At 43.5% G+C, this 11,793-nt stretch overlaps 2 protein-coding genes and 1 pseudogene across 2 annotated transcripts in view; all 3 read left to right on the forward strand.

The window, feature by feature from the left end:
* Positions 1-7,006, forward strand: part of zfand1 (zinc finger, AN1-type domain 1) — a 9,198-nt gene extending 2,192 nt beyond the window's left edge. The window contains exons 2-8 of the mRNA XM_042346875.1: positions 368-410; positions 566-605; positions 1,854-1,981; positions 2,070-2,161; positions 3,361-3,482; positions 5,780-5,935; positions 6,770-7,006. Coding sequence (XP_042202809.1) covers positions 368-410; positions 566-605; positions 1,854-1,981; positions 2,070-2,161; positions 3,361-3,482; positions 5,780-5,935; positions 6,770-6,940 — 752 coding nt within the window. The 3' untranslated portion in view covers positions 6,941-7,006. The remainder of the gene's footprint in view (positions 1-367; positions 411-565; positions 606-1,853; positions 1,982-2,069; positions 2,162-3,360; positions 3,483-5,779; positions 5,936-6,769) is intronic.
* Positions 7,007-8,464: 1,458 nt separating this feature from the next.
* LOC103180746 (sodium/bile acid cotransporter 5) lies at positions 8,465-10,735 on the forward strand. The gene has a single exon (XM_007896772.2). The coding sequence runs from the start codon at positions 9,079-9,081 to the stop codon at positions 10,378-10,380; it is 1,302 nt and encodes a 433-aa protein (XP_007894963.1). The 5' UTR covers positions 8,465-9,078; the 3' UTR covers positions 10,381-10,735.
* A 283-nt stretch (positions 10,736-11,018) lies between these two features.
* On the forward strand, positions 11,019-11,782 carry LOC121852904 (annotated as a pseudogene).
* The last annotated feature ends 11 nt before the right edge of the window (positions 11,783-11,793 follow it).

Raw genomic sequence — 11,793 nt, forward strand, 5'->3', positions numbered from 1 at the left:
ATCTGATATGCAGATATCACGTCATGGCTGTTTCGGTCACATTGATGCACACAAATTAGCTACCATGATTGCCTACAAATACACAGTTGCTGCACCTCATATTAAATCCTGTGAAGTACTTTGAGATGTTCTGATGTGAAAGGCGATATATCAAATGCAAGGAAAATTTATAATACAACTAACTATTATGATAAAAAAATCTTAAGTCACACACATTTGTCAGAATATTGAAATTGCAGAATCATAGCACTAAGTTTGGTATTTCAAAGTAAATAGATGTTCTGAAATACATATTTTAATGAAATACTGGCTGTCAAAATACCTGGTGAATTTTGTAAAACTAACTTAACATTCTCCTATCTTTCAGATTTTCTACCATTCATTTGTGATGGATGCTCAGGAATTTTCTGGTACAGTTTCATTCATTAAAATACACTGCAAAATATATTCTACCGACAGAAAATTGACAAATAACTACATAAAGAGAATGATTCTGTTGATCCTTTCAACTTCTTACAATATATTTCAGTTTAATATACCACATAGTTCTACCTTTTTTGTTTAGCCTTGAACACAGAAGTAAAGATGCTCACGTTTGTTCTGGGGTAAGTTTTTGTAAATTAAACATTCAAATCTCTCATTTAACCTTTTGCTGGACAAGTATGAGTTACACTCAGATCACATCCCTGTATTTGCCATTGTCATCTCTGTACTGTCATTTGCAATGTGTGTCTGTAATCTGGTTTAAGAGAGGACATGCTACAGAGGTGTTGATGATCTACTGCTTGTGTAGGGAGGGGCTGAGGAGGCCAATGATCAGGGTGTTGGATAATTGAGTCTGGACATTATGAAGGCATGGATGAGAGTCTTGGCAGACCACATTTATGTAGGTCCTGGTGGGGCAAGTAAAGCAACATGCCTAAGAATAGGTTACCTGTTTCCCTGTGAGTTGAAAATTGTCGCATCATGTGGAAATCCAAAGACAGGATTTTTTTTTTTAAATGTTGTCGCGTGAGATAATATTATAAGTAATTTTTACATTTGATATAGTGCCTTATCACCTCATTGAGACATCTCAAAGTGCTTCACATGATGTATTGTAAAGTGGATTGACTTTGTATTTTGTGGGCGAATTGCAGTATCCAGTTTTGCACACAGCATATCCCACAGTGAGTGACAATTTTATTTGGAAAATTTATTAGCCAGGACTCCGGGAGAAACTCCCTTCTCTTTTTGAATAGTGCTGTGGGATCTTTAACGCTTCTCATCCAAAGGACGGCACGTGCGACAATGAACACATCATCCCTATCACTGCATTGGAGGATAATTGAGCATATGTGATTCCATGTCCCGACGTGGGACTTGAACGCACAACCTTCTGACTCTGAGGCGAGAGTGCTACCAGACTGGCACACTGTGAGATGAAAATTGCATGTGAAAGTCAACAGCTCTATTCCCTTATTTGAACAATACAAATCTTAATGACAAAATTGAGTTAGTTAAGCTCTTATATAACACTTGTATAAACTCTTCTAGAAATGTTGCTGCTGTGAATTATAATTTGTGTAACTTGTTCAAGTGCAGCAACTGGTATTGTTTTCCTCTTCTACTGAGCTACACCTTCCGTGATTAATGCATAGTTCTTTTCAGTCATTCACATTGCTTGTATCTTCCTCTGTTATGCACACGTTGTCCATGATCTATGATCGTCTTGCATAGTTTTAAAGAAAAAATACATTCTTAAATAATTTAATTTGCAGGCAGCTTACAAGCTATAATGGACCCAACCTCTGGTGTTAGTCCGGCCAAATTTTTCTATGATATACTATTTAGTATTTTTTTTTCATTTTCAGATATGCATAAAAAAAGAACCAATAAAATTGGAAGGACCCTCATCATACAGCTGCACCTATAAGAATTGTAATGCAAAAGAACCCTTACCAGTTATTTGCCCTTATTGTGAAAAGCACTTTTGTCTAGGGTGAGTATCAGGATAATTGTGTAAGATGAATCTTGAAGACTGTGGTATTAGAGATTTATTATTGAGTGTGTTGGTGCTTTTGTTGTAGGCATCGACACCAGTCAGACCATGACTGTGAAAAGCTGGAGGTGCCAAAGCCACGCCTGGCTGTCACGAAGCAACCAGTAAAAGAAACTGTGGGCAAGTGCTGTATTCCTTTGCAAGAGCTGCAAAGTGTTCTTACATTTTATATTATCCTTTGTGACTAAGCTCATTATTGATTTATTTAATTCAATTTAGATCTGCCCAAACTGTTGCATACTTCATAACAACTAAGAAAAGCCCAAGAAATGCTGCATTAGTCTAGCTGAATCTCTCTCTCTCTCTCTTTCTATGTGTGTGTATATATATATAGTATACATATATATCTGTGCATGTTCACATTATGCTTTGTACATTAATAATCCTTACATTTGGTATAGAGCCGTTCACGTCGATAGGATGTTCCAAAGCACTTCCCAGAGTATACTGTAAAGTATTGTGACTGTATTTTGTGGGCAAATGCAACAGCCAATTTGTGTAGAGCAGTGTCCCACAGACAGCTAGGAAGTGAATGACCAGTTTTATTTGGGGGATTGTTGGCTTGAACACAGGGAAGAACTCCCTTCTTTCATTGAATATTGCCATGGGACCTTTAACATCCACATGAACAGGTAGACCAGGCCTCGATTTAACATCTCATCCGAAGGACGGCAATAATGCAGCACAGACCCAGCACTGCATTGGAGTGCCAGTTTATATGAGTTCCAAGTCCTGGCGTGGAGCTTGAACCCACAACCTTCTGACTCAGAGGCAAGAATGTTACCAACTGAGCCACAATAACACAGACCAGCCTGTATACAAATGTGCAATTACTACATTTAACAGCAATTTCCTGTGAAACGCTTTGAAACATTTCCACTGTTTAGTTACTGTATCAAAGTAACTTTGAAGGAATGCTGCATTGCCTGACCAAAGAGTTGGGATGTGGATGTGATCCTGAACTATCTCTGTCAACTATCTCTGTGTAGTCAGTGAGATGGGCACCCTTTGCAGAATTACATCCCAAATCTCCTAGTTAAGATCTGAGGCTTTGCTCAAAAAAAATACAATTCCCCTTATTGTACAGTGTACTGAAACTGATGCATTGAGCTGTTTATTTGGTTATGTTTGCTGCAGTATTTTATTAATTTATACAATAAGGGTCAGATGTACTTGTTCTCTGGATATAGGTAATAGAAAATTGTTTTGTCTGTGCTAAGGTGGCAGGTAAATTGTTAATTCAGCTTTAGCTGTATTGTATTTTGTTGAATAAACAGAATACAATGTTGAATATTCCATGAACAGAACTGTTTTGGCAGAATCTAGGAAAGCAGTCCCAGTGAAGAAAGGAAGAGGAGGAGCAAAGAACAGTGAAACTGCTGCAAAAGTGGCACTAATGAAGCTGAAGCTGCATGCCGTTGGAGAAAAGTCCATTCCACAGGTTAATAACAATTTATTTTAAAATGAAGTTTCATTCAAGGCATATTGGTGCGACAAAACACACCAATATGTTTCCCAGATTCAAGCATATTGCATCTAAATCTCTTAATATAAATTAAGGTTAACAACAACAACAAAATTGCATTTGTAAAGCGCCTTTCACATCGGGAGAACGTCCCAAGGCACTAGACAGACAGAGTTATGGACCCAAGCTGAGGGTCGTGGTGGGAGAGGGGAAGGCCCGCCCGCTGATAGTGGGGCAAGCAAGGCGGGGGACATGAAGCAGGCGGAGCCCGCTGAGCGGAGGGAGCGAACAGGGTGTTAGTGGGTTAGGAGATTGGAGAGGTAGGGGGGAGCAGGACCGTGGAGGGCTTTGAAAGTGAGGACAAGGATCTTGAACTGTATCCTCTGTGTGATGGGAAGCCAGTGGAGTTGGGCGAGGATGAGGGTGATAGGGTCGTGGAGCCTAGTGCGGGAGAGGACATGGGCTGCAGAGTTCTGAATGATCTGCAGCCTATGGAGGGAGGAGTTGGGGGGGACCACCAAGCAGTGAGTTTACATAGTCGAGCCTCGATGTAATGAAGGAGCGTATGAGGGTTTCATCGCCCTGCGGTGTGAGACAGTGGTGGAGCCGGGCGACGTTGCGGAGGTGGGGGAAGGCAGAGCGGGTCATGGCGCAGATGTGAGTCAGAAAGTATAATTGAGGGTCAAACAAGACTCCAAGGTTCTGGACTGGCTCAGTGAGGTGGAGTGTACAACCATGGATGGTGATGCTGTTAGAGCCTGAGGTGTGGAGGCGCTGACGGGAGCCAATCAGGAGGGCCTCGGTCTTGTTGACGTTCAACAAAAGAAAGTTACCTCTCATCCAGGGCTTGATGTCTGACAGACATTCTGTCAGCACAGCAGTAGTCCTGGAGTCGAGGGTGGAGGCAGAGAGGTAGAGTTGGGTGTCATTTGCATATATGTAGAAGTCGATCCCATGTATGCGGATGATGTCACCAAGATGGAGCATATAGATATTGAAGAGGAGGGGACCAAGGACAGAGGCCTGAGGAACGCCGCACAAGACAGTCCAGGAACTAGAGGAAAAGCTGTTTGAGGAGAATAAGTGCAAGCAGTGTGAGAGATTTGATCTGAACCAATCAAGGATAGCGCCGTGGAGGTTGAGGTGAGAGGAGAGGCGGTAAATGAGGATAGAGTGGTCGACGGTGTTGAAAGCAGCAGACATGTCAAGGATGCCGAGGAGGCAGAGGGAACCCTGGTTGCAGATGGACAGAATGTCATTTGTTATTTTGACCAAAGCTGTTTCTGTGCTGTGGGCGGCACCGGAACCCGATTGGAGGAGTTCGAGAAGGGAGTGGTGGGAGAGGAAGGAGTGAAGCTGAGAAGCAACAACGCGTCCAGGACTTTGCAGAGGAAAGGGAGGTTGGAGATGGCGCAGTGGTTAGGGAGTAGAGAAGGGTCCAGGAAGTGTTTTTGTTAAGGATATGAGTGATGACGGCGGTTTTTAATGGGGTGGGAACAGTACCAGAGGACAGGGAGAGGTTAACGATGTCAGTGAGTAGAGGGGCAAGTAGGTGGAGCTGGGAGGTAAGAAGTGGGATAGGGATGGGGTCGAGGGAGCAGGTGGTGAGTTTCATACGGGATTAAGAATTCTGTATTATTAAGTTTCACTCCACGTGGTGCTCATTACACGTGGTGTTAGCATTACAAGCCTGAGCTAACACCTCCAAGCAGTTCAAGTCAGAGCGTAGCTGTAAAAGCAGCCAATTGTACAGTTGACATTATCAACGCGTGAAGCAAACAGTGGCAACTGCATTTTTTTTCATAAGTACCCCATGTTTGAATTTAAGGCCTGCCTGATACTTTGATTCACTTGTCTGCAAGTTTTCATCGTGCTCACCTCACTCTTCTGTAAGAGTTGCATGGCTTAAGAGGGAGGCATGTTTGAGGAGCAAAAATGAGGAACACTAAGTTTGAGCAATGCTTGTTATCAGATCCAAATGATGGATTAGATTCTCAGGTAAGAAATGTTGTGATATTTTACCTACTAAAATCTTTTAGGTTTTACCTACTTAAATCTTTTAGGAAACAAAGCAATATTTTAATGGAAGAGATTTATCCAAAGATGTTATGGCTTCATGGTACTAAATCAGCACAAAGCAAGGAAGTTACATATTCCGTATCATATATTTTAAGAAACCACTCTTTGGAAGCCTGCAGAGAATGCCTTTTGGATTTCTGACTTTTTGTTTCACACAAAGCAGATCATCATTGAAATTAAATTGTTTCTTGTAGAATGAACGAGTGTATTTTCAAGTTTTTTTGCCAAGAGGAAGCAACGAGAAAAGCAGAGCAGTGTTCTTCTGTTCCAAATGGAATATTGGAAAAGTGGTGGATTCTGCTGCAGCACTAATGAACGTTAGAAATGACAACAATATTTCCACAGCTAAGGTAACAACGGTTGACACAATATAAAACTTTTACACATACATTCTATACATGGTAATAATCCCTCAAGAAAAAAAAACAATTTATATTGGTTGCTTCAATCCATGACTGTTTGTGGAACACTGCTATGCGCAATTGGCATTGTGGGCATTTCGCCCACAAATATACAGTTAATTCTTTGAAGCGCTTTGAGTCGTCTAGAAGACATGAAAAGTGCTATATCAAATGCAAGGATTATTATTATTATAGACAGCTTAGTTTTATTGATGTTTCATCTGCAGCTTCTATTAGTTATTTAAGCAGGACCTGATGGGTTAGCTTGTTTAGAGGTACTGCAAATATTTGCCCACAGACTCGATTTTATATTATTTAGGTAGTAAAAGTAAGAATAAATGATGGTAAAATGTGTTGGACGACAAATAATGTATAATGGTAGGATGCTGGTTCAGTTTTCCAGTCTCCAACAAATTCTAATTTCCATTTGGCTACTGAAAGTTGGTGTTTAGCAGAGAAGAGTGAAAAGAATGCCATAAGCATCTTCACTGGACTGCTCATGTTTCTTTACAGTGAGTCCCAATAAGAATTGCATTTGATAAGTGGCCTAGGAGCAAGCTGTTCACTGCACCCTTTAAAAAAGACTATGTATAGGCTTAGGGCTTGGACTGTTTCATAAGGAGCGGGAACCAGTGATTAAAAAGGATAGTATAACCTTGAAAAAGCAGGATAAATTTTGGTTGGCTAAAACGCAGATTGTGACAGTGCTTGTTCAACAATGACAACAAAATCGTACTTTTTTTGTTCATTATTGTCCAACGAGATTTGGGGTATTTCTTCCAGAAACTAAGACTGTATCACAGCGAATCAGGAAGCCTATTGCCCATGGACAACACTTTGGAATCGTATCTAAAGAATACTGACAGCGCCCTGTACAATGGAGGAAATATTATTCTTGAATATATGGACAATAATAACACAGTATTAGAAAACACCAACTCGTATATGGAATGACAATTGGTGTATTGTATAATCTGTTCAGAAATGTTTGTATAAATAGAATCCCTTTTGTACTACCAATTGTTTTGTGTCTTTTTACTGGAACTTAATTTGGGAACCCTAAAGGTATGTTCAAGAATACTTGTCTCAAGGGTAATTGTTTAGCTGAAGATGAACTAGTCACATTTCAACAACAACAACTTGCACTTCTATAGTACTCACCATGCAGGATAGTGTCTCAGAGCGCTTTTCACATGAATAAAATTGATTCAACCAACATTTCTGTGCTAACACTCAAGGTTACTCTTATGACTCCATGCCAGATCACACAGTGTTTTTTCAACTATGTGGGGCCAAACTGGCTCCAAGATGATGTGCTTGGCAACATAATGTTGGAATCGAGTCAGTCATCTGTGGCAGTCCTAGTAGTCCAGTTCCTGAGCCAGATGGGTCTGCAGTTGTCCATGGCATTGCTTATGTCAGACCAACCAGCGCAGCTCATTGGTAGGATTTTGAGGGGCATACGTGTCACTGGGGGCACTCACACTCAGCTCATGTTAATCCTTCAAGCCAAAGCTTTAACGGGTAGGGTGGTCCTAGCTGGACAAGTGGCGGAAAGCTTTCCATATTGTGCTTCCACTGGCAAGCTTTGCTTTCTTACCTGATTGAACTCCAGCAGTACCCTATCATATACTCTGGGGTCCCCAAGCCTTGGCTCATGCCAACTGCACCTAATTAGGTATGTAGGGTATGTCCCTCCAGGGAGAGAGAGTATATTTCATTCCATACATGGGAATTTCCATGTTCGGAATGGAAACATTTGGTTGAACGATTAATTTTTTTAGAGAGATTATTACCCCCAGAAAGCGATTCACTAATTGACTTAACAACTGGGTTCCTACTTACTGCTAAACAAACAGTGGCGTGTGGAGTAAGGTAACTTGCCTAATGTAAATGTATTAAAATGTAACATGCATAAAAGAAAGTGTAAATTATGCAAATTGTACCTCCAATCTCTTCCAACACCCCCCACCCTCCAACTCAAGAGGAATGTTGTTTCAGCCCTGAGAACCCTTTGGTGGTTTTGTATTGTAATAATAATAATAATAATAATCCTTGCATTTGATATAGCGCTTTTCACGTCGGGAGGACGTCCCAAAGCGCTTCACAGAACACACTGTAAAGTGAATTGACTGTATATTTGTGGGCGAACGCGGCAGCCAATTGCGCACAGCAATGTCCCACAAACAGTCGTAGATTGAAAATGACCAATTTATTATTGTTTTTGGTTTTGGAGGGATTATTATTAGGCGTGTGGAGTAAGGAAACTTGCCCAAGGTTTCGCCCTGCCTGGAATCCCAGTTAACATAGTCAGGTTTTGATTGTATTTGTTTTGTTCTGGTGCACTGCAACAGATTCTGTTAATGTTCTCCAGAGAGGAGTCTCTGGTAACCTTGGTTTACCGTCACGTTACTGTTTTACTTACAGCACCAATTCCGTGTAAAAATCAACTCAGATCAGAAATTATTGTCTGGTTGGCTGTTTGGTTGGTTGGTTGTTTTTTTTTGTGGAGGGTGTGTGAAACACTCAAAATGTAACCCAGCCTGCTGAAGAGGAATTTGAGTTTGTTTCAGTGCCTGAGGGGCGTTGTGTTTGATTTACTGTGCCACAGGATAAGGAAGTCGATACACGAAAGAGTCAGATCTAAACCGAAATGAGTTTGCAGGCAAGTTCTGAACATTTTTTGAGTCGCCAATAAGGAAATAACAAGCATTTTAAGCGATCCATCAACCGACAATTGTCACTCTCTACAGCCAGAATGGATTTGTTATTTAATTGCCAAAGGAAGCCCCTGGATTAATAGATAACCTTGTAAAGTTCAGCTCCATTTGGAAGTTTTCCTCTCTCTCTCTCTCTCTCTGTGTGTTGTCTGTGGATGAATTAATCGGATCCGGCTTTCGAGACACACATCAGGAAGTGCTGAGACTCAACAGGTTGTCCTGACAGTAAAACCTAACCCAATTCGGTGCGTAGAACAGGAATAAAGCAGAGAGTTCAGGAAGTTTGAGGCTGCTACAGCTCAGAAAGTGTGGAAGCAGAGATTGTGAAGGAGTGAGTGTGTGGTGTATTGGCCATATGGTGAGCAGCACAGAATGAGGCACATCCCCCATGTGGTTTGGGTCTTGTCACTGACAGTGATGCTCTCCGACAGATTCTCCATGACATTTCTGAGCGTGGATTTTAACAAGGACCTTACATTAGTGAAGAAGGCAGAAGTTGGATCTCGCGTTCCCTCCGCATCCGGGAAGAGCTATTCCAGAGGGAAGAGGAGGCTTTCCGTCATCTCTGGCAACCCCGAGATTGTGGAGGTGATAACAAATGTCACAATAGGGTCAGGTCGGGTCCCTCTCACTCTTTCTGTTCAGGCTGGAGAGGTAGGAGAGAGCAAGAACAGCCTGGACATTCAGCTCTGGGAGTCACTGGGCAACAGACTGACCAGACTGGTTGACCTTAAAGGTGATGTCCAGGTTCAAAAGCTTCCAGATGAGCGACAACCATCACCACTTCTCACCGCTGACCCTCTGATGTACTTGCTTCTCCTGTTGGTTTTGTTGAATAAATGTGCTTTCGGGTGCAAGATCGATTTGGAAATCTTAGGCAACCTCTGGAAGCAGCCCCGACCTGTTATCATTGGAGTTGCTGTGCAGTTCGTGTGGATGCCATTCTATGGTTTTCTTCTGACCAGACTGGTTCAGTTGAATCAAGTCTTGTCTCTGGGCTTTATTATGGCTTGCTCTTGCCCTAGTGGAGGCGGGGGCTATCTCTACGCTTTATTTCTCGATGCAGATGTGACCTTGGCTATTTCCATGACCTTCATATCTACAGTTCTGGCTGTCGTTCTGATGCCGGTGTCTTTTTCAATATACAGTTTCATGCTCGGTGCATCAAACAATCTACATATCCCATATTTGATAATTGGATCTACCCTCCTTTCTATTGCGTTGCCTATATCTTTTGGAATATTCTTAAAACAGAGAATGCCCAATGTCGCCAAGACTGTTGAAAGAATAATACGACCATTCAGTGTAATTATCATCACAGGAGGCTTTTATCTTGGATTCAAAATGGGATTGACTTTCTTACAGAATGCTGACCTCAAGCTATGTTTACTTGGATTGTTAGTGCCACCATTTGGCCTCTCTATTGGATACTTATTTGCTGGTGTATTCAAGCTCGCGTTTCCAGTGCGTAAAACTGTAGCAATAGAAAGTGGAGTGCAGAATACCTTATTGGCGCTGGCAATACTCCAATTTTCTTTTTCTCAACCGGAAGCTAATTTAAGCTCCGCAGCTCCCTTTGTTGTAGCTATCAGTGCAGCCTGTGAGATGATATTGCTATCCTTGGTTTACACCTGCAGGAAAAGATATTATAACAATGAATGGTTGCCTCTATGATATCTCTTTCCAAAAGGACTAAATGCTCATTGAGTGTTTTATTCTCATACAGTCAGTATCCGTAATTATTAGAAACGACCCTCTTCAGATATCAGTTTATTCAAATGATGTAAATTTTATGCTTATCATGTATAAATGCAAGTTGTGCCTGTTGTTATCACGGTGGGAGATGGTTGTAATGTTTTCAGTTTAATCCATCAAACAACTCACAAAATTCAGATTATAATCTGATTACAATGTTTTGATTAATTGGTCATAAAATAGCACCGATACAAGTCTCTTGAAAGGATTAAGTGCCATTAATATAGGAATAAGTTAAATGGTTGATTTTTTTCCAATAAAAAAGTATTTTTTCCAAGGAGTTCATTGCTACATTATTCATTGATATTGCAGAACATGACAATATGACTAATATTTCTTCTAACTCTATAATAATAATCCTTGCATTTATATAGTGCCGTATCATGTCTTTGAGACGTCTCAAAAGTGCTTCACAGAATATATTATAAAGTAAATTGACTATATTTTGTGGGCGAACGGCGACAGCCAATTGCGCACAGCAGTGTCCCACAAACAGTCGTGGATTGAGTGACCAATTTATTTATTTCGAGGGGAAAGGAGAGGAGGGGAGGGGAGGAGGGAGAGGGGGAGAGTGGAGGGGGAGGGGAGGAGGGAGAGGGGGGAGAGTGGAGGGGAGGGGAGGAGGGAGAGGGGGGAGAGTGGAGGGGGAAGGGAGGAGGGAGAGGGGGAGAGGAAGGGAGGGGGAAAGGGTGGAAGGGGAGGGGGGAGAGGAGGGAAGGGAGGGAGATGAGAGGGGAGGAGGGGGAGGGGGGAGAGGAGGAGGGAGGGGGGGAGGGGGGGGGGGGGAGGAGGAGGGGGAGGGGAGAGGAAGGGAGGGGGATGGGGAGAGGAGGGGGGAGGAGGGAAAGGAAGGCGAGGGAGGAGGGGTGAGGAGGAGAGGAAGGGAGGAGGGGGGGTAGGAGGTGGGAGGGGAGGAGGGGTGAGGGGGGAGGGGAGGGGCGGGGGGGGGCAGTGACTGGCGGGTGAGGGGAGGGGGGAGGGGGGAGGGAGGGGGAGGGGAGGGGTGAGGGGTGAGGGGGGAGGGAGGGTAGGAGGTGGGAGGGGGAGGGGGGTGAGGGGGGAGGGGAGAGGAGGGGGGGGGGAGTGGGGAGGGAGGGGGGGAGGGGGAGGGGAGGAGGGGTGAGGTGAGGGGGAGGGGGGGGGTGAGGGGGGAGGGGAGGGGGGGGGGGGCAGTGACTGGCGGGTGAGGAGGGGGAGGGGGGGTGGGGGGGTCAGTGATGGCGGGGGAGGGGTGAGGGGGGGGGGGGAGGGGGGGGAGGGGGGGGGGGGGGGGGGAGGGGGGAGGGGGGGGGCAGTGACTGGCGGGTGGGAGGGGGGGGGAGGGGTGAGGGG

Source organism: Callorhinchus milii, unplaced genomic scaffold (genome assembly GCF_018977255.1).
Source record: "Callorhinchus milii isolate IMCB2004 unplaced genomic scaffold, IMCB_Cmil_1.0 Scaffold2, whole genome shotgun sequence".
In the NCBI taxonomy this organism is placed as follows: Eukaryota; Metazoa; Chordata; class Chondrichthyes; order Chimaeriformes; family Callorhinchidae; genus Callorhinchus; species Callorhinchus milii.